We start from the raw sequence: 27,240 nt of genomic DNA on the forward strand, positions 1-27,240 counted from the left end.
TGATAGATGATTAGAAATAGAGAGATATTTAGATGATATAATAATTTAGATGGTATAAATGTACGCATCTCTTGGAATATGGTTGGTATTATCTGAATTTAAACGAAGGATATGGTTGATGTTATCTGAATTTAAACGGTGCAATATGGTTGATATTATCTGAATTTAAACGAAGGATATGGTTGATGCTATCTGAATTTAAACGGACGGAAGTAGGGGATGGTAGAGAGAAGGAGAGGATTTTGGTGGTTTTTTATTTTTTGCAATGAGAGAGGAGATTTGGTGTAAGAGATGATCAACGATATATAGGAGTCCATATATATATATATATATATATATATATATATATATATATATATATATATATATATATATATATATATATATATATATATATATATATATATATATATATATATATATATATATATAAAACGTGAGTATATATAAATAGATAAGTTGAAGTTGGGATTCCTGATTTTTTTTATTAAAAAAAGAGAGTTTGTATCCACGGAGAGAAACGAAATTTTCAAAGAACTTATAAACCAGCAGAGAGAGAGAGGGCATTAGAAGAGCCCAAATCAAATTCATGTCCTTTAGAAGAGCCCAAATGAAATTCATATATCCTGGTTGCACTCAAACTCAAAACTAATTCAATATCATATTTTGAGTTTCCAACTACTAATTCAAAGCTCCAAAAGACGACATCAAGAATGAAGCTTTATCCATTTATTCTCATTAAAGAAAAATCACATAATAAAAAAACAATGCAAATTCTTGGACAATGCAATACTTTCAATGGCACAAGCTGTCATTCCCATTGGATTCTTTTGCTACAGTGAAATAGAGATTAAGCAACATAATACGTAAAGGACATCAAGAAAATAAAATAAAAAATCATCAGTAACTAAAGCAACTATTTGCAACGCAAGAGTGTTGGTGCAAAAGGCGAGATTCGAGGACATGCGAAATCGTGAACTCCGGGACGCCAAAAGAATCTCCGGGAAAAGTCCCATCTCTTGTTGCCGATGTCATATACATCAACCTCGATGCTTGCATTCCAGCCTCGAACAATGAACAAAGATTGTTGACGATATGGAATTATAGAGAATCTCTCCATCCCACCAATTGGAATTCTGGATCTTTTTTCAAGGTGCAGATCAATCAATTTCTCCCACTTCCTCTCTTCCACCCTTAGCTTCCATATTTTCAAATCCTGCGATTCAGAATCAAGAACTAGGCACACCTGGCCTCCCCATTCTATCAATTTGCGAAAACAGGTGGGAGATAAATCACAGGGAAGAGGAATTCGTACCCATTCTTCAGATATCATGTTGAAAGCGAACATGTCGAACGTGATGAATTGTTCTACTACATAGCACACGCTATCGACACACAAAATTGAACCCTTATATGTGAGTTGAAATGGATTAACAATGCTCTTCCATAGTCCTATAGCAGAATTGAATATGGAATACCCAAAGTGCTCGGAATATGAGTTTTGCACCAATATTTTAAAATTCTTGGTTGCTGGGTCGAAAAAAAATGCCTTAATACTATGATACAAATCAAACTTTTGGACCGCTACATGCTTATTGGTTGCAGGGTTGTAGACTACTGTGGTTGCATAGTCTGGATAGGCCTTATAGCACACCACACCATTACTCGTGATTGGATACTCCAACAAACGCTCTCCAACTGGTGGCTTGACCAGTCGGATTCTCTGGGGTTTGACATTTATGAAACTCGAGATGGAAAGGAAGAACCAACCTGAGTATACGGAGATCAAAGCGACACAGTTTGAGGGGTGTGAAGCTGTAGTGAGAAAATGGACTCGAACAAAGTTGGGAGAGCATAGAAGCTCATACAACCATCTCGACACACACTTTACTGTGCAGACGGATTCCGTCGGAAGCGCAGCAAGAATGCGAAACACGACATCGTATGGGATGTCATCAAGAGAGAGAGGTGCTCTGTCATGTTCTTCTTCTTCATGGGGAGGAAACATAAGCTCCATATGAGATGTTTGTTGTTGTATCAATTCTTTTGAGGAAGCCATTCTTTCTCTTGATTTCCTCTCGACTTTTCTCATTCTTAGTTTTCAAGAAAGGAGGGAACTGATTCGCTCTCGACTTTTCTCACCCTTGGTTTTCAAGGAAGAAGGGAACTGGTTTTTCAGTTGGTTTTCAAAAAAGAAGGGAACTCGTTTGTCCGTTAGTTTTCAAAAAAGAAGGGAACTCGTTTGTAGAGAGAGATACGAGAGAAGTTTAGAAAAGAGGGGAAAGAAGGGAACTCGTTTGTAGAGAGATACGAGAGAAGTTTAGAAAGGAGCGAACTATTTTGTAGAGAGATACGTGAGAACTGTTTTGCAAAGAGAGATAGGGCAGAAGTTTAACTTAAATAAGAGTAATAGTTTTTAGATAGAGAAAATTAAAAATTCTTTTTGGGTAAGTACAAATCAAAAACTTAAAGAATATTTTTCTAAAGAGATAAACTCAAAAGTTAGGACATGTCTTAAGAGAGAGAAAGAGTTCGTCAAAAAAAGCTTGAACTTTCTGATCTATATAAATCCTAACTTGAATGGTGATAAGCCTCCATATATACAAATCTATACAAATCCTAACTTGAATATTGATAAGCCTCTATATGTACAAATCCTACCATGAGTTTGATTCTAGAGAGAGAAAAGAAAGAATTTGAGAGAGAAACTCAAAAAGTTACTATCTGTGTTAAGAAAGAGAGTCAAGAACATGGGAATAAACCAATGCGGCGATTTTGTTTCTAGAGAGATAAACTCAAGAATTTAAAGAATGTATAGCTAGAGAGAGAGAAACTCAAAAACTTTATTTCTATAGGGAGAAGCTCAAGAATTTAGGGATTTATTTCTCGAGAGGGAGAAGCTCAAGAATTTAGGGGATTTTGTTTTTAGAGAGAGAAAATTTAGGGATTGTGTTTCTTGAGGGATTGTGTTGAGGGAGGGAGAGAGAGTTTATCAAGAGAAGGGATCGTTTTTTGTAACTACTGTATAGGGGAAATGGAATTTGAGTTATATACCAATTGGGTTTTGGGTTGAATTTGGAAATAAAGTTATTATTATTTTTTAATTTTATATGTTTATTTATTTATTTATATCAATCAGAACTTGTTTTTTTAAACGTTATCTCGTTTTTATTTTATTTCAATCATAGCATCTTAGGATATGGTTAGTATTATCTTATCTGAATTTAAACCATCGAATATAGGCGATGTTAAAGAGAGAGGATTTTGATGGTTTTTGTTTCTTGTAATAAGAGAGGAAATTCGGTAGTTTTCAATTGATAATACTTTGTAACGAGAAAGACCATCAAGGGTTTGTAGGAATCAACATATACACCAACCAAATCTAGTTGGAGTTGTAATTAAGGGGAAGTTTTTTATTGTAGAAAGTTATATATTTAACTTATCTAGTTGGAATAAAACGATTGAGATGGACCCAATCAATGTCACGCTTTTGACTTTTTTATTTTTTCTACAAAACTTTTTTATTTTTTATTATTTTTATTTTCTCTAAATTATTTTTCTTAAATTCTTACTTGAAAAAAATGTAAAACAAATATTTCAGAAATCAAATGACCAAAATACCCTAAACCTTTAAGGGTATTTTGGCCTTATCGAAAATATTTTTAAATATTTTTTTTAAGTGCGCCCGACTGAGATGATGGTACTTATCAAATTTTATATTCATGTGATTTGTAAAAGAAAATTTCAAAATAAAATATTGTGAGGCATTGGATTTAGATCAAATGGTCAGTGGGTCACTTGATCTAAATTGGACGGCTGGATGGAGGGGTACAAAAAATTTTCTGGTAAACGAAAAGAGCAAAAAAAATGTATATATAGAGAGAGAAAAAACCCATTTAAAGATAAACATTGCAACAGTTTAAAAGCATTTTGGATAAAAATCTCTCACTATGATAAGAGTTTAAAAACATAGACTTAGGGACAGGGTATATCCCTAACGCTCCACCTATTAAAAGATAAACATTACAATAGTTAATTTGGCATCGCAAGTAAAAACTATATAAAGAATAGAAAAGAAAGGACTCTTTTCCCAATTTCAAACATTCACAAGTTATAAATTATGACTTGCCAATTACCAGAGAGAGTTTGAAAGCATTTTCCGACATTGGTCTCTAAGTTAATTGCAGCTACTTAGCATACGAATCTATTTTTCTCAAAATATAAGAATTGGAAAGAAAACATTACACCAGATCTCCCCAATGCAGTCCAAATATCATTTGAGTATGCAATGGCAACAGATTATCTGCACCTGCCTAGGGTTACAACTGATATCACCAAGACAAATTGTAAAAGATTGGCCATTTCAAAGTTATGCGAAGTGGGTTTTGGGGTTCAAATCCGAAATGAAGTTAACTTTTTTTCTTCAATCTTATCATTTATTTTTAGGTTTTTTCCAATCAGAACCTCTTATCTTCTTTTTGTAACCCTTTGTTTTCAATCACAACCTCTCGTCTTTGGGAAAAGTTTATATAGAGCCAAGGCTCTAAACAATCAAATTAAAGCCTACCTAAAAAATTTCACTAGAAGAGGTTGTTTTGATGCTCAAATATCTTCAAATTGATCATCTCGACGCCAATAATTTGGATTTCAATAGCCCTTTATTTCTTTCATTTTTTTGCTCAGATCTGGCAAATAAAAAACACAATAGAGTCTAAATAAATCGTAAAAAATTAAAAAGATATCGATAGAGCTAGCATCTCTTGACATTCTTTATGTACAACAAAAGTAATCATCAATAGAAGAATCGCAAACCCGGTTCAGAGGATATAACTATGAATTACTATCCAACGGCTGTGGTCATGCATCTTCCCCATATAGTCCCATCACTAGTTTTGTAATTATCATCCGTGGTTTGGGACGATGTGTTTTTTCTTATTGCGCTCGTTATAACCATTTGCAAGGGTTGTTATTGTAGTCCCGTGGTTAGGGTGATGTATTTTTAAGTGATCATGGATCCACAAGATTTGTGACATATTTTTAACAAAAAATTTTATATTCAATGGTCGAAATAGAATTTAGAGCCATCATCGGGCTTCGATGCATGAAATGTTACAAGGTTTTCAGGTGAAGCTTTATCCTTTTTCATAAGGCCTAGGGCTAATAGAAACCTCATCCGTTAATCATAAGGCCTAGGGCTAATAGAAACCTCATCCGTTAAGTGATAAATTTTTTAATAAATAAGTTAAAACAGCATATAATTACAAGAAACAACAACCCATATTTCCCCATAATGAAATAACATTAAAACCCCAGGCTCAAACATTTCAAAGTAAAATAATGCGGAAAAAGTTTATATAAGGTTTTTTTTGGGTTATATAAAATTTGACAATTTATATTTATAAAACTAAGGTGCACCTCAAAAACCCATCGTAAAAGACTTTTTCACTTTGGAAAACCATCTAATTGATCATCTCGACGTCGAGAATTATAGATATATGAAAAAAATTCAAGTCTAAAAAATAGTATATTTTTCAACATATTATCTAAACCGTCCGTTTTCAATATTTTCATGTGTTTATAGATCTACTAGAGGGTGAAACACAGGATAGTGAGAGAGGGGAGAAGAGAGGGGTCAGTGGGGTAGAGAGAGTGTGTGTACAAGATTATGATTGAGAAGGAGAAGATAAAGTAGTTAGAAGGCCAAGGGAGAAAGGGGCCTGAAAATTTTGCAAATCAAGTCTTATTTTATTTCATGTTTAAAATCTTATATCTAATTCGGATTGCCGATTTGGGTGGGAATTGATTGGGAGCAAAATCGATTTTAGTATGGTATGGGTCTTGACATGTTACATCTAAAACTCCCCCGCTTATAATTTTTTTTAGCTTTCCTTTCTTAAGTCCGTTTTAATCCCTGCCTCATAAGCCTTGAATTTTATTTTATTTGTTTTTTATATTTTTTTTAATCACCAATTTAAACTGATCCAGCAATCCAATACGAATTTATGGGTGAAAAATCTGTCCCACTTATCCAAATTTCAAAACATTGATTTTACTTCTTCTTTTTTTGGGTAATTTAGTGGGGAAGATAGGCCCCTAGGGTATGGGGGTGCTACCACCATGACCTTAGCCCTTTTCTCCTTTTGGTGAATCAGTGGAGGGGGCCCCTACCGTTGGTAGGAATTGAGCCTACGACGTACACTGATTTTTCTTTAGATTACGATTTGTGTGGTTTTGGATAAGGAAAAAGTTTATATAAGGTTGCAACCTTAAAATGTAGAATAAAAAATACATCTAACAAATCCATCATAGGTGGTTGTTTGGATGTTGGAAAACTCTCTAATTAGTCATCTTGACATCAAGATGTATGAATATAAAAGAAAAAAAGATTTCTAATTCGTTTTGTAAAAAAAAAAAAAAAGTTCAGTCCTGAAATAGTGTATCTTGCAACACATTATCTGGACCGTCTATTCTCAATATTTTCATATGTTTTTAGATCTAATTAATTTGAACTATTTTTTAGACTTTTAAAAGTTTATAATTAGCGATATGAATAGATTCTTAAGCCATCCTAAAGATTTTTTATATCAAAATTACATGGGAAAAGTTTATATACGGTTGCATCCTTACGTGAACAGCTAAGGATGCGGCCTTGTAAACTATCCAATATTTTGAATGGTTCAGATTTCGCATTTCATTTCCAACAAGAAGCAACCGGTTACCCTTCCAGTTGTGCGTCTCTCTCTCTCTCCACCCTACACCTCTTTCTCTCTCTCCAATCAAAACCATGGCGATTTTGCAGTGCATGATTCTCTCCTATGAGTCTTGAATTTTTATCGTTGATATACACTGAGAACAGAAAAGAGGAAACCTTTTCAAGTGAATGCTCCTTAGTGGTTTTTAATTCCTTTTCAAGTGAATGCTCCTTAGCGGTTTTTAAAGGCTGTTTTTAGTATTGTGAATGGTGGTTTTTTAGGCTTCCTTTCTCTCTGATTCCAGGCACCCTGTCCAAAGAAAACTGCCTTAACTTTTTTGCTTTCTTTGCAAAGCCCACGGCGGTTTCGCATGAGCCCCATTTTGTATAAAAATCAAAACTAAAAAAGCAAAACCCATCTTGTTGTGGTTTCTGGTTAGGCTCTGGGTTTCCAATACCTATTGGGAAAATCACGGCGGTTTTGGAGTATCAGTTCACGGGTTTTGGTTTATCATAAAAAAATACCAGTTGAGTCGAGAGTCCAGAATGGTTTCCATAAAGAATGACATAACTTTTCTCTAATTCGTGACCAGTGGGAGCTTCAAGGCATTCCTCCCTCCATGCCATTGGTAAGAACAAGCCAAATCCATCCACTAAAACCAACTCGCTTTTTCACGGTACCTTGAAGACCCACAACACAGACATGGTGCAATTATTAACGGTGACCACCACCTTGGTGCACCTCGAAAGATCAGAGAGCTCCTCTTCTTCACTGGCTTCTTCCTTCTCAAATTCATAGGCCTTGCCATTAGAGCCCCTCTCCAATCCTTCCTCAAGCATTGCAGAATGCATCGTGAAAACCACTAAAATTGGATGAAATTGCAGAGAAAATTAAACAACAATGGCAGAAGCACTCCGCACCTCAATTCCCCTTTTTTCTCACCTAATACTTTCTCTCTCTCTACACAATTTCTCGGTTACTTTCTAATCTAAAACAAAAATGTATGCAGATCCGAAAGAAAATGCATATCAAGCCTTTTCTCTCTCTACTAAAGCCCAACTGCTCCTCTTTCTCTCTCTAGTTAATGGGCAGTGGTCTTCATGCGCAATCACAGCCATGCCATTGAGATGATTGAACGGTGGAGATTGCTTCAACCTTACACAAATTGCATTTATGCGGGAAAAATCTAACGTATTAAAAGAGGAAAAACATAGAGGGATGAACCAACGGTTAAGAAATGTTAGAGAGAGAGAGAGAAGAGTGTGTTAGCTCAGTCAACCCCATCTAAACACGCCGAGTCCCACGTCTCCTAACCATCCTTATCTCAAATCCCACAACAAAATCAAATCCGCAAGCCCCTTTCTCGAGTAAGTCCCATAACTTGTTGCATAAAATTCAGTCTCAACTCTTCCATTTTCAGGCTCTTACACTCCTGTGCCACAGAGATGGCTTCTCTCTCCTCTTGCCTCTGCAACTTCTCTCTCCTCTTCTTCTTGTGTTTCTCTCTCTCTCAAGCCTCCATGCAACATAAACTGGATTGGGCTATCCCTAACAGCAACGGTACTGATTATTTCAACTACTGGGCATCCCACAACCGCTTCCAAATCGACGATACAATCAGTAAGTACCCATAAACTGAGCCTGTAATTTCATTTCTTCTTTTTTCGAGGAATCTCTCTCCCTCTCTAGATATCTCTGGTGAGTCTTCTCTCGCTCTTCGACAATGTCAGGCAGGAATGGACGTTGAGATGTCATGCTATGAAAACCCAGCCTCTACCGTCTTGACCCAAGCCCATTTCCTCTCTCTCTCTCGTACACACCCACTATTTTCTGACCCACATCATGCTACCATATTTCTAAAAGATTAGAAGTGGCAATGAGAGGGGTGGCCAACCTGGCCCTGAAAAAATAGGGCCTGGGCCAAAATGTAGCCCTAGCTCATTATTGTTATTCTCAACACATTATCTATCAAGCCCAAGCCCAAGCCCAAATCCTAGCCCTTGTTCCACCTTCTAAGAAAGCCAATTATAATGTCATTCAACTATCTAATACTCATATCACTCAGTTCTCTCCTCCCAAAGAATTGCAATGCCATGGAACTAGCTAATGTCGTTGGCTCTTAGAAAAGATCCACATATCATGTAGTCTCTCTTAAGATTAAATTCACTCTTAAGTCATTAAATGCTTAATAGAGTGGTCAATAATATTTTATTGACTGCACTCAAACACCAAAAATAAATTTGTTAGAATTTTGTGAACTAAAGATGATTGTGATTTCTTGAAATGAAAGTAGAAGCTTAAAAATATTTTTTTAAAAAAATTTATAATATCATCCGACCGTTAAAAATGATTGTAACTTTCATGTAATAAAAATAAACAATAGATGATTGGGCTTCTTTGTAATAAAAGCAACCGATCATATGGTACACAATCACAAGTAATAAAGGCCATGAGGCATCTTATAATTATCTTTGAACTATATATCCCACTCTCTCTCTCAACAGATTTCAAGTACACCAGGGACTCTGTTATGGTGGTGAATTCAACGGACTACAAGCAATGCAACTACTCCAAGCCCATCATGTACTTCAACGATGGAGCGACAAACTTCAAGCTTGATAGATCAGGTGATTTTTACTTCATTAGTGGAACCAAAGGCCATTGTCAACGCGGTCAACGCATGATAGTCCGAGTCATGAGCCACCCTGTCACGCCAAGCCCCTCCGCCACACCGCCTGGCCCACCTGCCCCACCTGTTTTGCCAAGCCCTAGTCTGGCCTCAACCGTGGCTACAGCTTCTTCTTTTGCTTCCGTTGCCTTGGTAGTTTTCTCCTGTGGTTTTGTTTTTTTTTATTCGATGTGAATTGTGTTGTCTGTTCTTGAGCATCTTTTCTTTTTTGTTTGATGATATTTTTGTTTTAGGTGAGTTTTATTTCTTTCTTTTGGAGTATGTTTTGTGGTGTGTAATTTGGAGGAGTCTCTTTTTTTTTCTTTCTTTTTTTTTTCTTTTTTTTATTGTCCTTTTTTCTTTTACTGTAGTTTTTGTAATGTGTGTTGTAGTTTGTTTTGGAAAAGAAAATTGGTATTGAGACTTTGATGATGGAGTTCAAGGATTTGGTTTTGTTCTAATGGGAGTTCATAGGAAATAGAAAATCTCTCTCTCTCTCTCTCGTAAAGGGGCTAAGGTCGCGGTGGTAGCATCCCCACACCCTAATCGCTACGTTGTAGTTTTCATTCTCACTATTTTTTATATGTAGATAATATGTTGTAAAATGTACTATTTTTTATACTTAAAATCTTTTTATTTTTCATGGTCATACATCTCGATGTCTAAATGATCAATCAAACGGTTTTTCAACATTAAAACTACTTTTTTCCGATGGATTTTTGAGGTATGAAGTTCTACATTATAAAGTTGCATCCATATATAAACTTTTTCCAATATGGATTGGCTCACATCTTTCTTCTATACTAATGCCTCAAAGGGTAAAAGAAACATAAAAATGCAAATAAGCTAAGTCTCCAAAAGTTTTAGGTAGAAAGAGCTTATTGCATTGCTGCAAATTTTATGTTCTTTAAAGCGATCTTATTGCTAATTGAAAACTGTAGTGAAGGGAATAAATTTTCCTTTTGTTCCTCTGTTAGGTGCTCAATATCGAAATGTTTGATCGATACCGGCACATAAACACTTGTGTAATTAATGATCGATTTTTGTAAAAGACGTTAAAGAAAACAAAGTGAAAAACAACAGGGAACCAAATGCATGCCCCCAAACAAAGAAAAACAAAATGAAAAGCAAAACCCAGCTTCAAGAGGAAAACTCAGAAAAAAAAAAAAAAATGAGGGAAAAAATCATAAAACTTGAGAAGGAAAAATCTAGAATGGAAACGTTTATTGTCGAATCAACTGCATGAATCCACAATGAATTTAGGATGTGAATCATAGTGCAAGTCTCCATAAATGCATTTCCGTCTTAGATTCATGAACTTCAACTTTAAAAATAGTGGCAGTATGAAATAAACACTAAAAAAAATTCAATAAATTAATTTCAAGTTCTTTTGGTTTTACATTTTACATAATCATAGTGGTCAAGATCATCGACCAATAAAAACTTGGATTCAAAATCTATAAGAGATTTTGAAAGGCAAATGCATTTGAATAGGCACGTTGGCTGACTACTGAAACGGTAGCCTTTCACTTCAAAGAGGCATTGCTCAAACCAAAAGAGCTTTGAACATTTGTTGCATCACATATCCCTCAAGGCTTCGCCGGTTGGAGAGAATTACTTCAAAATATATACATCATAAAATACTTGCTAGCCAACTTTTACTCTTGCATATCCCTCTCATAGTTTATGATCCTTGCACAATTCAAATCCAAGCTCGGTCATTCTAGTCGATCCCTCTAGCTCAAAACCATAGTCATCAGGATCAGACTAGTCATCAGGATCAGACTAGATTAGATAGACCATCGAACCAATGAGATGTCTAATTATACTATATTTTAAAATATAGAACATAAAATAATAATTTAAAATATAAAATGTATTAGAAAAAAATTTCTCAACTTTGTTTAGCCCTAAAACTAGTCAAAATTGGATAGTCTGATCAAAATCAAAACTGGTCAAGCATTGTCCTTACTCGGTTCTTTACCAAACTAAATTTTTACTTTAAATTGGACCTGCCAAATATCAGTTGGCAGTTTCACCAGTGGTCGAGTCTAATCTTGATACGCTCAAATAAGAGCATTTATGAATATAGTTAGTAAGTCGAGAAATACAATATATTGGTGAACCAAAATATCAGTAATAAATCTCTTTTGTTTAAAAACTCAAGGGCAAAAAATTACGTTAAAATTATGGATTGCCAAAAATTAAATAAGTTAAAGAATCGTGAATATTTTGGATTTAACTAAAAAATTAGAGTGAAAAAACCAGACATATAAAAATGACATGAAATAAAACTATGAGTTCACAATAATGTTATGTCTTTGTCTGGCATCATTTAGGGCAATACTTGGCAATTTTTTGTCTAAATTTATACTAAATACAACAAGAGTGTTTATTAAGTTGTCAATGCACAAATTATATGATGGATGGAAGCATACAATAAAACATTACCAACAATACTAAATATAATAATTAGATTCACAAATAACAAAAAAATGTAATAGAATTGTTGTTGGAAAGAAAATAAAAAAGAGGCCGTAAGTATAAGATGGCAGTTAATAGAACCATAAAAACAAAAAAAAAATGTGAAACACTGGTCCATCGAAATTGTTGTGTTGCATACGACAATAGAATTACAAAAATTCAAAAAGGTGAGCCTAATCAAACTTTTGTATGCAGAAAGAAAGAAACAAAATACTTACTTGTACCAGACAATTCTTCAATTATAACTAAATCTCTTTCTTGCTTTATAACGATGCTCACGGTTTAGAGAACAAGATTTTTCATTGAGTTAATCTTCCTGTAACTCTAGAGATTATTTTTTTCTAGGAACTCTTTCCATGTATTTTTTAATAAAAAAGTTTAAGAAAAATTTGTGGGTGAAATTTTTTTATGAAACTTCTTGTTAAATCAAGATTCTTAATCTAATCTCACTTTTAATGTTTTTATCGTAAAACCAATATTCAAAGATATCAAATAAATAAAGAGAATGGAAGTTTCAATAAAAGTTACAATAAAATTATGGGGAAGAAGTTTTTTCAAAAAAGTCTTTTGAAAACAAATAAATTACATATTTATATCCTTTGTATTAAAAAATAATTTTTTGAATATCTTTTGAAAAATATAAAATTCTTGATAGATTTCAAAAAATTGAAAAAAATTGAAAAATCATATTTTAATTAAACACTTGCTAATTATATATTCACGACCACACATTGATTGGATGTGATTATATGCCTATAAGTGTGTAGTATTGTGCTGTAGCACTAGGTCGTCATTGGCCCAAGAGACAGGCCTACTTAAAGCCTCAGACACATTGTTCTTACACTAGTTAGTCGTTGTTTTGCCTTCGCGCCCACGAGTAGGGCTGGCAATGGGCCAAGTGGTCTGGCTTTGAAAAGCGGGCCCAGCCCAAGTCCATTGCCACCCATAAGAGCAAGTATTATATGGATATTCCAATGGAAGGCCCGTGAAATAAAATGCGATCATAAACTTCTCCAAGAAGGAAATGAAAAATGATTTATCCGAACTAACCATTTTATAATGGGTGGGGTTTGTATAGAGCCATTTAAACAATCAAAGTAAAGTGCATCTTTGTCGAGAAATGTAGTTTCAATATTAGAAATCTTTGTAGTAATCTTAAAATATATTTTTATTTTTAATTATAAAATTTAAAACTTCAAAAATAGTGTAGATCGAACAGATATTTGAAAACTTGAAAATCTTGAAAATTGTCACTTCAAAAATATGTTACAAGATGTATTATTTCCAAAACTTGAAATCCATTTTTTTTTCTCATGTCCATGTATCTTGATGTCAAAATCCTCAATTTAAAAATATTTGAACATCAAAACAATTTTTTCTAGTGAAAATTTTGAGGTTGGCTCTAATTTGATCGTTTAGAACCTCGGCTCTATATAATTTTTTTCCTTTTCAAGCACGGATCATTTTTCTAGAAAGAGTACGTGTACAGTTTGATCCAACGTGAGCACTATATAAATGCTCGAAATACCAATACGTTATCCAATGTAAACAAGGCATAGATCATTGAAACGAAATACCACTACTGCACCAACAGAGAGAAGCAAAGAAGAATACACAATTTAAGAGAAAAGAAAACGGAAACGCTTCGCGCGCACTTGGGTTTTACTGGGGTTTTGCACGAAGGTATAGAGAGAAAGGAGAGAGTCACCATTGATGCAGAGGAAAAGCTCTGAGTTTCTGTTTAAAAACCCTAAATGAAGCGTTTCTTCCAGCCTATACAGAAGGATGGCTCGTCCAAGAAGCCTTCTCTCTCTTCGCCGGAAAAGATGTATTCCTGCAGTCAATCGCCAGAGAAAACAAACTCCGGTAACTCCATACCGGAAAACGCAGAGCCCCTCAAATTTGTGACATGGAATGCGAATAGTTTTCTACTTCGCGTTAAGAACAACTGGCCTGAGTTCACAGAGTTTGTTAGGCGCATTGATCCTGATATAATTGCCATTCAGGTAAAGTAAACCCCAATTTTCTCCGTTTCTTCACTTCCATAATGTGATTGTTTTTACTTGTACTTTGATCTTTCAGGTGCTTTAAATCCTTGTTTTGCATCTTTTTCACTTCTGTTCTGTCTCTCTTTACTTCTATTTTGATTTCTCTGGTGCTTTAAACCCTAATTTGTCGCATTATTTCACTTGTGTTGAGCGATTCTTTTTTCTCCTCATTCAATGTATCAGGTGCTCTCAAACCTGAATCTACTTTTTTTTGTTTTGATTTTTTTTAAGCGAGTGCCCCTGATTTTTCTCCATTTATTGCCCACGTTTTAAAAATATGTTTCTGCTTTAATGGTGATCCCTCTGACCTTTGAATTTTGGCTTGTTTCTGGCTCGGACAAACATGAAAGCGTTGAATTTTATTATTTACACCGAAAGTTATGAAATGGAACTTTATTGTGTTTTTTTTTTTTTTTCTTTGTATGCATGTCAATTTTGCTTATTTCTTCATTCTTTTTAATGTTAAGTGCGGTCAGCCATATTAGTTAGTTTGTGTAACACTAACTTAGAAACTTTGTTTTTCCTACAATTGTGTAAATTCCTTTTGATAATAATGGTTTCTTACATCCATGGTTCCAGGTAAGCATGTACTCACTTTCATTAAAACGTTTTTAGTTTTATGTTGTCTGGAATGATTTTATATTTAGATTAGTGTCTGGTAGTTTCAAATTGTTATATATTTTATTTCTTGAGATAGCGGAATGGATAGTGTGCCACTAGAAATGAAGCTTATTTAAATGAAAGCTGGGTTATACAAATAAAAAAATGGTGTATCATACAAATAAAAAATGAAATGGTGAACTATGTGATTACAGGAGGTAAGAATGCCTGCAGCTGGGTCTAAAGGGGCACCCAAGAATCCGGGAGAGCTGAAAGATGATACAAGTTCTTCACGTGAAGAAAAACAGGTTTTTCTTTTCTTTTTTTTTTAAGTTAAAAAAAAAGGAACTTATGTTCATATATTCATTGGAACAAGTTCTCTATGTTAAACATTTAAAATTTTAATCGTAGATACTAAGATGGCATGTTAGCATGAGAAAGCAATGAAAATTCTATCTGTGCGCGGAAAATGGTCTTGGTTGAACTGAAATACATGATAGATGTTTGTGCATTTGATATCTCTTGGGAACATTATTGGAGCAGCTAAATTTTGATAGTGAAACAAATCATACTGATTGCCAATAATTCAAAGAGAAATATAACCACACATCAAAAGTGCATATGAAAGATTTAATTGGGTGTCTTTGGTTTTGGAGAATCACATTAGTTGTGCATAGGAATTTATGGTAGAAAGGGAAGAATCAGGAACTTTTGACTTATTTTGAGAACAGGGGAAACACAGGAAAAAAATAAAGTAAATAATTTTGGGCGTGAATGGTGTTTGTATGACACTTTTGTAGTGTTGCAATATTTATAAAAGATTTCTTTTTTTTTTTAATGTAAAAAAGTAGAGAGACAAGCATATTAATTTGCACCCAGAAGTGCAGTCAAATGTACACACATGGAGAGAGAGAGAGGGAGAGAGAGAGAGAGAGAGGGGGGGGGGCGTCAAAGGTGGGAAGTGACCGAACACATGGAATGTTGGTTACGACCTATGCTGCATGGATACAATACTAGTGTCATGTGTCAAACATGAGTACAGGGTGTGAGATTCCTCGAAAAAGAGGATTTGGCGGCATGGCTATATTATGGAGAGAACCAAATCGAACAATGTTTTAATAATATCCTGTTTCATGATGAGAAGCAGTTAAAAATCAGACTTTAGTTGCCTGCATCCTTGTATATTTCACAGTTCCACAAATATATTTCAAAGTTCACATATGTCTATTTGGAAACAAAAAAGAAGATCAGTCCCCAGAATGATGCGATGAATGATAGTAAACAAAAAGAATTCAGAAGAATTGTTGTCAGCGTGGGTGTGGATACTTGTCCAACACAGGCAAAGCACTCAATCACAAGGATCCACATAACATAGGTTGCACCAAACTCTGGAGTGTGCTAGAGAGTCAACCAACTCATTGGCTGCTCTCCAAACATGTATACATGGCACAAATCTAAGTAGCATATATATCGAACTTCTTCCAAAACATCAACATAGGAAGTCACCTAAATCCCATCTGTTCACATTCAAGGAATCATCCTTGACTACCAAACAATCTATGGATGATTCAGATGCCACCTTAGGACTCATAATGATGCTTTAGCATCGATTCTCGTTATCCGCCTGGCTGGCGAGGCCTGAGAAAGCAATACAGACTGCACCTAGGTCATCCAGAGCAATCCCTTCATTTTTTTGTGGAATAGAAATATCCTATGACCTCACTGTGCCAAATGAGCTGATCGTCACCTTGCTGGGAATAAAAACTCCCCCTATGAGTTTCAAAAAGCCCACTGATCCTCCCTGGTCACAAATCACCCTGTTATCACTCCGTGAATAACGTTTTTGTACTGATTCATCACGTTCAAGATTGTGTGCTCATCTATAGATAATCCACCTGATTGCTAAGTTCTACTCCCTGCCTCATGCACTTTCTAAAGATTGGCGAATAATTTAAGGATTATTGTTCTCAGTGCATCAATGTGATATTAGATGTTATTAATATGCCTCCTTCCACTAATGAAAATTTTTAGAAGTTTCTCATCATGTGTGTCTTCTTCATATGCTTGATCCGACACAACAGTTTGGTGCATATTTGAGAAGGAGGTGACCTTGTATTAGATAAAAGGGGAATGTCAGTTTTGTTAATTGAGCTACCATTAAGAAGCTACATGTAGTTAGCTACATATTGGCAATGTTGTCAACTACATATTGGCAGTAGGAGAACTACTTTATTATGCTCATGTGTGTATTTGTCACTATATTAAGAACAAGGGACTTCGACCTAGAACAACACTGGTTAGGAGGGGTGATTTGGTTAAAGTAGAAGGGGCTCTAAAAGAGCAAGGGGAAGGCCCCAAAGTACATGGATGGAAGCAGTGAGAAAAGATATAGTGACTTATAGTTTGGCTGAGGATATGGCCCTGAACAGGGTGGAATGGCGGAACATGTTTCCTTTAGCCAACCCCAAATAGTTGGAATAAGGTTCTGATGATGATGATGATGATGATGCTTAAGAACAAGGGACTAATCCCTTACAGTTAACTGCGGCCTAGAGCCATAAATACCCCAGACAAACAATAAGATATAAATACACAATTAAAACAAAGAAATACAAGAAATTCATATGCATAAACAAGTCCATCATGTAGTTTCTACACCTTCCCTCGAACTGATATGATAGTGGTAATCATCAATAATTTTCTCATAAGATGATCATGTTGTGTCTGAGTATTACCATGGTTAAACACGTTGGCAATCCGAAAAGTGAATGGTTAATAATGAGGAAAAAGGAATACTACTAGCTGGTCTCTTTAGAATGAAATGACATTCAAAACCCGATGTACTTTATTTGATCATGCCGCACAATTCGAGGAAATTCTGATAGCAATGATGTGATCCCCAATAGAAAATGGCTTTGTTTCATATAAGTCCTACTCAAGTAAAGACTCTTTGCCTAATGTTATGCACTCTCCATTTTCTTTAGTAATTTCATCTCTTCCTTGTTCATGTTTTTGTTTTTGTGTGTTCCATCGTTTTTTCTTATCGTTTTTTCTTTCAAGTTTTTGTGATATCCTGGCTTATTCAAATGAATTGCACTATTCAGTTGTTTTCTGAACTTAATTTTTAGATCTCATTTACTTCTATTAGTTTTGAAATATGTTTGGGTGCCTTTATTTGTCTTTCTATATTCAAGAAAGAATCTCATGTAAGATTGATTCTCACCATGTGTAGTGGTTGCTGGAATTAATGTAGGTGTTGCTTCGTGCTATCTCCAGTCCTCCTTTTGGAAATTTTCGTGTGTGGTGGTCTCTTGCTGATACCAAGTATGGTGGAACTGCTTTATTTATAAAAAAGCAATTTCAACCAAACAAAGTGTCATTTTCTCTTGAACGTTCAGGTAAATAAGGCTATTGATAAGAATAATCAAATAGGTATTTGATTTATGCATGTTTCTTCAAAAAAAAGCTTTGATTTATTCATGTGTGAGTATGTGAAAGTGAGATAGAGGGAGACATGGAGGGGGAGGAGGGGCACATATCATTACCATATCTGCAGTGATTGGTTGGTTTCGATGTGCAGCGCTATTTGCCTATGAGCCTTAAAAACCATTATTTTTTAAAAATCCATCATTATTTGATTACCATTTACTTATTTTGGACAAGAATCGCCCTATCTAAGATTGCTTTGTTGCTGAATGCATAAAACCCAAGAAATTGGGAGAAGTGATCAAAATCACCTGCTCAACCTGTATATATATATATATATATATATATATATATATATATCAAAAAGTTTGAGTGGTCATGCTAATTTCAACAAATTAGCTTGAACCTTAGATTTTTCATTTGATTGCCAATGTGATCATCCTAGCATGAATCTATGCACACGAATATGACTTTTGCATTTATCCTTGGGCACATGTGAACTTCCATGTACTTCCAAAATGAAAGGATGTTTGCCTGGTTTCTTTTTTATTTCATCCTGCTCATGCTTCCACTTGAGATAATCAATGACTCACACGTCCTTCTTATGTGTTTTTCATGCTTCTATTGTGTCATGCACTTTTCTATCTCTATTGTATATGTTCTCTAGATCCGTTGTTCGACTAGGCATGGTTACTGTTGCATGGTTATATTTTATTGAAGATCCAAAGAACAAAACACTGAAGTATTTACAAATGCCAAAATAATAACCTCTCAACTATTGATTAGAACAACAACTAGCACTAGGGGTCAGATCTCCTGCTTCGTGCTTCTTCATTCCTCTCAGAATGTATTCAATAGAATCTAGCTTCCTTTTTCAAACTGCCCTATATCAGCATCAATGACTTTCAAATTATTCGGTGTGAGGGCCTGCCTTAGAGCTGGCCCTTGGATGTTTTCCTGCTTCTCTGGTTTCTTCTACTTTATACTGCTTAGTCCATTTCATGTTATATGAGAACCATGGCTTCAATACGTTTATCTTTCAATTGTGATCTTGCAATTGTGATTTGAAATTTGATTTTGCGTCATGGTTTTAACTATGACAATGACATTAAAAAGCTTGTGATTCAAAAGCATGGCCGCCAATTTTATTTCAACTTTTTCTTTTTTTGTATGCAGGTTCAAAGCATGAACCAGATGGCCGTGTTATATTGGTTGAGTTTGACTCTTTTTGCTTTCTGAATACATACGTTCCGAACAATGGCTGGAAAGATGATGATTCCTCTTTCAAACGCAGACGTAAATGGGATAAAAGAATGCTTGAGTTTGGTTGTCAGTCTTCAGAAAAGCCATTGATTTGGTGTGGGGATCTAAATGTGAGGTACTTTATTTCCGTTTATTTGGCTAAGCATGGAAATGTGATGTGGCCGTGACCATTTTGGAGTACCTCATTCATATTAAAAGGAAAGTCTCTATTATTTTGCTATCTTGTCGGGGTGCATTTTCTGTACTGAGATTCTTATCATTTCAAATGCGTTTCCTGTTTGTTTGTTTAATTGGTTAAGATGGCATATATCTTTTGCGCACTGAGATTCCTTGCACAATAAATCAGTATGTGCACTCTGGACTCATTCAAGCAGCTTGTGTTAATGATGCAAGATACTGGATCTTCAGTAATTGACTGACAAATAAATTTCTAGTAATAGCCCTGTATTTGGCATTTTGATATATATTTCCTAGTATCCTGTTTTCCATTGACTTTTTCTTCTTTTTTTGTGTTAATATCTTGTACAATAACTGGGTTCCTTGAGATAGGTATTTTGCTGGACTTCTCATGCTTAGTCTTTGTGAGTAGAATCCTACCAGTATGCGTGCTTACGACTTTTTATATTAGTGTCTTTCCAATCTGGTTTTAGTAACTCGATCTATGCCTCTATTCTGGGAATATTGGTACACAAACTTGCCAATATAGTTGCCTTCTGCGACTAGATTTGCTCCTCTTCCACTGGGATTTCACTAAGTAATAACTTTCAATTCTCTTGGAGTTAACCTGCTGAACTTGTCCATGGGAGCTATCACTATATTATGTGATATAGTTAGAAATTTAATGCATGTATGGTCATTTTGTGACCCTCATATTTGTATTGTCCTTGAATGGAGAAAAGGTTGATGCATGTTAAGGATAGTCTTTGTAGTCTTTGCACAAAATGCTTCAGGCACAAAATTCCAGAATCTCAGTGAAGCCATATGCACATGATCCAAATGGAGATAACCATTCATCGAGGTGCCAAAATTTTCAAAATTTCTCCCGGACAAGGCTCCATGTTGGAGTTATGAGTTGTATACTTTGGAGGATGAGGGGTGTGCTGGGAATGGGTAAAGTAGTCAATGATCTATCTTCTTACACCTATCAAAATGGTGTCTTAGTCAGGGTATGATTTTTTTTTCTTGCTTTTAAATCTAAAAATCTTTTTTAGAGTTGATACTCTATGGTCAAAGCTTGTGTTAGAGGGATCATAAGCCCATTTTGAAGTTTTAAGCTGTTAGTGTTCAATCTTACTTTGGTCTCAATTGTAAGACACAATTTGTATGAGAGAGGTTGAGGGCCCAAGCCCTTGAACTTTTTCCATAAAACCAAATAAAGCTATCTACCCTTTTTTGTTCAGTCTTGCTTTGGAAATGCAAAACTTCATGTTTTTTAGAACTGTCCATCGGCAATTGAGTTCTTAGAAATCCCCTTTGGTTTTCAATGTGCAACTTATTTGAAAGATTTATATATTGGGCTGTTGCATTCATGAAAAGATTGTATACAATGAAACTATTTATCTCTAATACTTACAACCATTCAATGAAAGATTGGGCTGTTGCATTCTTTAGGGATTGTATACCATGAAACTATTTATTTCTAATACTTACAACCATCCGATGTGAAATCTGATTGCTTGGGTGTGTCACAAAGATTGAGAAAATTTCTTTTGAACTTTGAACTTGGTCGATGAAATAAATGCAGCCACCCAATTTCATATCCAATGGTCAAGATTAATTGTGACCACCTTTTATAAAAGGTAAATGGTCTTTTTGTATACTTTTTCTTTTCTTTAACATATAAAATCATATATTGTTGATATGCTTAATATTTGCAGCCATCAAGACATCGATGTGAGCCATCCAGAATATTTCAGCAATGCCAAGCTCAATGGTTATGTACCGCCAAATAAAGAGGTATTCGTAAGAAATTTTTTCTTTCACATCAACCACATGTTCTGGGTAATTCAGTTTTGTTGCATTCACAACCTTGTGATGACTAGTGAAGGGTTTAAGGATGATATATAATTAGATATGAGCAAGGTAATGCACGTTTGATTATTTTGCATTAAAGGAAATGACTACTTCATTCACATATTTCCTCTCAAGCAACTATAAGAGAACCGCTTCTACTATATTCTTTAAAACTTTACTCGCAAGCCTATGCACGGTACCTATTAACTTTGCTTGTATATAATTGTTTAACCCCTGCTCTGGAAAGTGTATATGTACCATAGCATTTTAGCATATCATGAAAAGAAAAGCAAAAATGATGGTTTCAGATCTATTTGAATGTTTTTTTTGTTTATAAATTCATGAAAGAATTAGTTTTTTGTTTTTTGTCGTTTTTCAAAGGATTGTTGAATATTTGGGTAAGTTCCTTTCGGTTTTGAGGTTGTAGGTTTGAATACTGGTCTTACCAATGTTCTTAGTCTGCTTAGAGGGATTACTGGATACTGCGAAAAATAAATTGTCATTTTATTTTCTCATTTATGGGACATAATTAGGGTTGATTATACGATAAGTCTAGTTTCAAATGGGATTTTATGTTATGGGAAGCAGTACTTATCCCTGCAATCCAAACTTGACTAATCAAATCATTAACGTTGGAGAGAATTGTTGAATATCTTGGCAATGATATTTATGCCTATTGCAACTTCACACTTCTCAAGTTTATGTTTGAGAAATATGTACCTGGAAACATTTATCACAAGGTAACTTGAGTACATTTCATGTTGTCTATCCCCCGAAGGTATTTTTTTTAGATTTATAAAAAATAGTTTGCCTTTTCAAATTGGTTATTGTGTTGTATTTTCATCGTTATGTTATTATAGTTCCATGATTGCTATCTCATTGCCCTTTTGTTGAGCTCATGGTTGGTCTCCATACAAGTAGCACAACCGGAAGTTCTATTCTCACATCATACTCTCATGTAATATGAAGTTTCTTTTAATTGCATTGACAATGAGCAGTTGTATAGACTATAGAAATTATTTGTTCTGTCTAATTTCTGATGACTTTATGCACCAAAGTAGACATAAAGACTCATGAACAATATAAGCTGCCTTGGATTAATAGTAAGGTCTTCTATTTTCTTTTTGTAATGGGCTTTTCTCACTGGAAGAAACATGTGCCTTGGTGAATATTTTGTGCATCTTCCTGTATTTCCTTTATAGTAAGATGCTCGTGTGGATTGAATCATCCATATACTGATTTCCTCCTCAATGTGTTTGATAACAACCAACTCTCACATGGCTTATGCAGGATTGCGGACAGCCTGGATTTACCATTGCTGAAAGGCAACGGTTCTCTACTATACTGTCGGAGTAGGTGATTTGTACTTATGAAGTTATTTCCTGTCATTATGTTCATTACTGCATGATGTATCTTTTGAAAACTGAAAAACATTTTAACAGAAAAGTTCAGATTTGTTTTACCGATCTGTTCAAGTGGTCCAAAGCCTCATTCAGTTAGCCCAACCCACTTTATTAGGAGATTCATGATCTCATAAAGTTGAAATTATTGAGGATGAGTCGTAGTCTTTCCATTTCTTTCCAGAAATGAATGGAATCTTTATTTGTTGACAAAGGGTCTTTGCCATTATTGACTAGTATCTGCAAATATACTAAAGAATAATTTTCCTATTTGTTGGTGAACTTGCATTTTGCGTGTGTACAGAAATATGTATGATTGTCATAGATGATACTTGTGCTACGCAATTATTCATTTGCAGGGGAAAACTGCTCGATGCTTACAGGTTCCTTCACAAAGAACAAGATCTTGAGGGGGGTTTCTCTTGGTCAGGGAACCCCATTGGCAAGTAGGCTGATATACTCCTTTTTGAGTTTTAAAATTTTAAAATTTTATTTTCATAACGCTGTTATTTTTTGTTTTTTGCTTCTGAACCTTGCAACTGGTTTTTCTTTTGGGAAGTGTGGGATTGGACTGCAATCCACTGTGAGAGACATAGTTCTCTGACCACTAGGCTACATGATTCGTAACATAGCCCCTAGTTGAAACTGACAAATTAGTGGAAGTGGAAGAGCACAGTTTCTCCAAGGATTGACTCAAAAGCTACACATGTGAATCATAACCATGGGAAAACTCTTCAAATGTCCTCTCTCTGAAAAATCACTGAAAAAGACAAAAGAGAGGAGTTTCCTAAATCCATAAACCATGAATTAGCTGAACTGACTCAAATTTTCTGTTTGCTATCATTTTGCAGATACAGGGGGAAGAGGATGAGGATAGACTACTTTCTAGTCTCTGAGAAACTCAAAGACAGGCTTGTTGCATGTGAAATTCATGGGAAAGGGATTGAAATGGAAGGTATCTCACAAGAATTTCACTTATCTACTCTGTTATAATGCAGATTAGTTTCTTAACATACTGTTGGGGTTCTTGAAATATTTTGGGAGCTCAAATACCTTCTAAAATTTGAAGCATCCATGCAAAGGTTTTTCTCATGCATTTGCAAATCACTACCCTTAAACTAATGCCTACAACCCTCTGGATGGTCTTGACCAGTTTTGTTTGATGTAATCAAAATATCTGTACTGTCCATGCAGATTATAGTATGCTATATGGTACTCCAACTCTCCAAGCGACATCTATCATCTGCCCTCACTGATGGACGATATAGATATTAACTTTACTTGAGTGAATGCTCATGTGGGCCCCATGGCAGTTAGTCTTGGCCAATTTTTTGGTGGGAACAGATGGTGGATGTCACCTCGGACTACCATGTGCCATACTTTGAATGACTGTGGGATAGTCTCCTTTTTAAAATGGTGGTGCAATTGTTGTGCATAAAACCACAAATATAAGCAGTTAAATTGCTTCCAGGGTTCTACGGTAGCGATCACTGCCCAGTTTCACTCGAGTTGTCCCCTGTCAATGAGGCCAATGGGTTTAAAGCCACAGAATGTGGACCCACTGAGAATTAAATATGTGCACACATAGACAAGTTCTGAGGATTGTAGCATCTGAAACCAATAGAGAAGAATATGCCGAGACGGACTTGTGCCATAATGGATGGAAAGGATAAGGTGATTACTCTCTCTCTCTCTCTCTCTCTCTCTCTCTCTCTCTCTCTCTCTCTCTCTCTCTCTCTCTCTCTCGCGTAAATTGGAGGACATTGTTTGATTAAATATAGATATCACCCTTTGGGTCTTGCCCGTCTAATTAAAGCTATGTAAGTTATTCATCAATTTTCCTCACCTTCTAATTGCATTGTAATGGATATGTGAGGTAAAACTGAGTTCATTTTTCAATTAAATATAGATCAGCTTTTGGGGCTGGCTTCTCATAATTAAAGCTATTTTCATTCATCAATCTTCTTCACCTTTGTAATTGCATTGGAATGGCTATGTGAGGTACTTTGAGTTATTCTTGCAAACTGTGCCGACTAAACTGATGATTAATCACAATATATCATATTATTTTGTCAATGCTGGCCTATGATATGATGGACTCACTGGACCAATAAAATTTATCGTGAAAGAGGCATGAAACCTATAATTTATTCTTCATTCTTAGGAGCACTTCACTTCACTGAATCATCATTGGATTTCGAAGTCATGCTTAATTTAATCTTCCCCCAAACACTTACTAGAAATTCGGTAATTCATGTTTCAGAAAAAGATGATTGGTGAAATATGCTATCACTGATTTTCTGGAAATAACAAGTATTTTATATAGAGCAAATTACCCGTATATCCTATTTTTCACATTATTAGAAAAATAACCCCCAAATTCTAAAATTTATATTCATACCAATATTTTGGGCTTTTTTGTTCCTAAACTACCCTTTTTAACATTTCAATTTCAAAAATTAACTCCATTTTTGGATCTTCAAAGTCTGAAAATAGACTTGGCTTTCTTTTTAAGAAAAACACCCATCTCAGATTTTATATATGTCATGAACAAATTCGAATCTTGACAGTCGTAACTTTACTAAAGATTTAATAAATTTTGGGCTAAATAATTCTGGTTTTTAAGAATTTCAAAAATTGCTTATATATTTTGGATATTCATAATCCAAGAATACACATTAACTTTAATTTGCATTTTTGGATTTTGAAAATCCAAAAATTATAAACAAATAACTAAGTTTTTAACAGGCTATTTTCAGATATTGAAAATCCGATAAAATCTAGTCATTTCAAAAATTGAAAAAAAATGGGTTTAAATATAATAACACTAAAAATATAGGTAGATTTAAATAACATGAATTATAGAGGATATGAACGTAATTTATTTATTATTTTTTTTTTGACAAATCATAATTTATTATTTTATATGTCATTCTAAATCATGATTTTCACAGGTTCTTGTTGCATCCTTGAACATTGGAAATATTGGAATGACAGAAATCACTGAGAAGAGACAACATGACCAAACTGAAATATCTTGGCCTAGTCTTGTTACTACGATGTTTAACCAAGATGTATTCGATACTCTCTCTCTCTCTCTCTCTCTCTCTCTCTCTCATTCATGTGCACACAGACACTTAATCCATTATGCGTTTTTTTTGTTTTTTCTGGATGTTAGTTTATATCTTTCTACTTAAGTGTCTTGCATTTCACAAAATTGCATGAGCCCCATAGATTGGATCCAAGTAAGAAATATAAATGGAAATTGCTATGCATAAAGCTTCGATAGTCCATGTTGGGCAAGCAAGTCCACCTTATTTGCTTCCCTCAAAACTTGTCTGAATTCAAGCTCTTGTGCTGTATGTAAGTCCTTGATTTCCCATGAAATAGGACATAATTTTCATGGGGTTGTTTGGGTTAACACCATCTAATAGTATTGAGAGAATCCTCTTCTGTTATGACCTTGTTCGTTCGTGCTTGTTGGCAATAATAGTTTAATCTCATGTAGTAGGACCCCACCGTGGCGTCAGAGAGAGAAAGGAGCCCTAGAAAGATAGGAGAGTTGTACCATTATGCTCTCTAATGACGCCCCCAACCCCCATGGTCCCGGTTCCTAAACGAACATCCATTAAAGTTCAACTTGATCGCGTTAATCGGCTGCGCTCACCATACCACTGCTCTCCTCTCCTCTTATCTTCTTTTTATGTATTTGTTTTCAACTTCATAGGATTGCAATTCTCATATCAACAGCTTCTTTTATTACTAATGGTTTTTCTTGTCTCCAAATTTTCAGTGTCCTACAAGCATATTACTCCTAATCACACTGCAAAAATTGAGAGCACATCTTGATTTCTCTTAAAGCAAATGTGCACCATGTGTTCTACCCCTGCAATAACTTGTTTCGCGGTAAATAAAAGCTACTATGCAATTTTGTTTATGAACATCATGTGTACTATACTCTTGTGGGAGCCTACTGTCAATTTGCTCCTTGGAGTCAAAGGGAGCGCTTGGGTTTGTCCATTTAAATTTTTGGAATCCACCTCATAATCACCAGATATCATGGGGTTTTAGGGGAAACCGGATCTGGATTTATACTATCCTAGAATCAGTTCGGTCCCGATCGATTCCCATTCAGATTGACGGTCTAAACCGGCGGGTTGTACAACACTAGCCCGTTGGGACGTATCTAAGCATTAGCCACTATTGCCATCCTAAACACAATTTTTGGATTTAAATTAAGTAAAAACAACTCATCACCTTGTGGGTCCAAATTGTTCATTTGGAAGTGTGTTCTTGAGCCCTTTAAACTCTCAAATCCTGCTTATCAAACGCTAAATATCAAGTATAGGAAAGCTAAATTGAGATCTCAAAAAGAAAAAGGAAGTTGATGCAGCTCAAAAGTACCCCCATCAATTTGATTTTGAACTCAAAATTACCTCAAATAAAGACTGAATTTGGATATGGGAAGCTTTAAGCACTTTCTGTTTTTTATAGAAATTATTCTTAGGACGAACCAAAGATTAGCAAAAAGTTTTAAAGTCACACAAATCTCCTGCGTAGGTAATAACTGCAGGTTGACATGTACAATTTGGACCTGAGGGCCGGGGCCCCACATGCCTTATAAACAAGGGTATTTCGGTACTTGA

The 27,240-nt window shown here is 35.0% G+C and overlaps 3 protein-coding genes across 4 annotated transcripts; 2 read left to right on the top strand and 1 right to left on the bottom strand.

The window, feature by feature from the left end:
- Positions 1-916: 916 nt before the first annotated feature.
- LOC18441996 (putative F-box protein At5g42430) lies at positions 917-2,059 on the bottom strand. The gene has a single exon (XM_006852220.2). The coding sequence runs from the start codon at positions 2,057-2,059 to the stop codon at positions 917-919; it is 1,143 nt and encodes a 380-aa protein (XP_006852282.2).
- A 4,987-nt stretch (positions 2,060-7,046) lies between these two features.
- On the top strand, positions 7,047-9,818 carry LOC18441995 (early nodulin-like protein 21). The gene is made up of 2 exons (XM_020672071.2): positions 7,047-8,312; positions 9,197-9,818. The coding sequence occupies exons 1-2, from the start codon at positions 8,138-8,140 to the stop codon at positions 9,553-9,555; spliced, it is 534 nt and encodes a 177-aa protein (XP_020527730.1). The 5' UTR covers positions 7,047-8,137; the 3' UTR covers positions 9,556-9,818.
- Positions 9,819-13,441: 3,623 nt separating this feature from the next.
- LOC18441994 (DNAse I-like superfamily protein) lies at positions 13,442-25,758 on the top strand. 2 transcript variants are annotated; one of them, XR_016056888.1, is made up of 10 exons: positions 13,442-13,850; positions 14,708-14,800; positions 17,746-17,890; positions 19,095-19,296; positions 21,059-21,137; positions 22,485-22,546; positions 22,954-23,040; positions 23,446-23,549; positions 24,066-24,268; positions 25,549-25,758. XR_016056888.1 is itself a non-coding variant. In XM_006852218.4 (9 exons), exons 1-9 carry the CDS (start codon positions 13,599-13,601, stop codon positions 24,164-24,166), a joined length of 1,125 nt encoding a protein of 374 aa, XP_006852280.1. In that variant the 5' UTR covers positions 13,442-13,598; the 3' UTR covers positions 24,167-24,531. The 2 variants fall into 2 exon arrangements, 1 of the variants encoding a protein (XP_006852280.1); XM_006852218.4 differs by lacking the exon at positions 25,549-25,758 and having other exon boundaries at positions 24,066-24,531.
- The last annotated feature ends 1,482 nt before the right edge of the window (positions 25,759-27,240 follow it).

The sequence above is a fragment of the Amborella trichopoda genome, chromosome 6 (assembly GCF_054954075.1).
Source record: "Amborella trichopoda isolate Santa Cruz 75 chromosome 6, AtrichopodaSantaCruz75HAP2 v2.0, whole genome shotgun sequence".
Taxonomy (NCBI): Eukaryota; Viridiplantae; Streptophyta; class Magnoliopsida; order Amborellales; family Amborellaceae; genus Amborella; species Amborella trichopoda.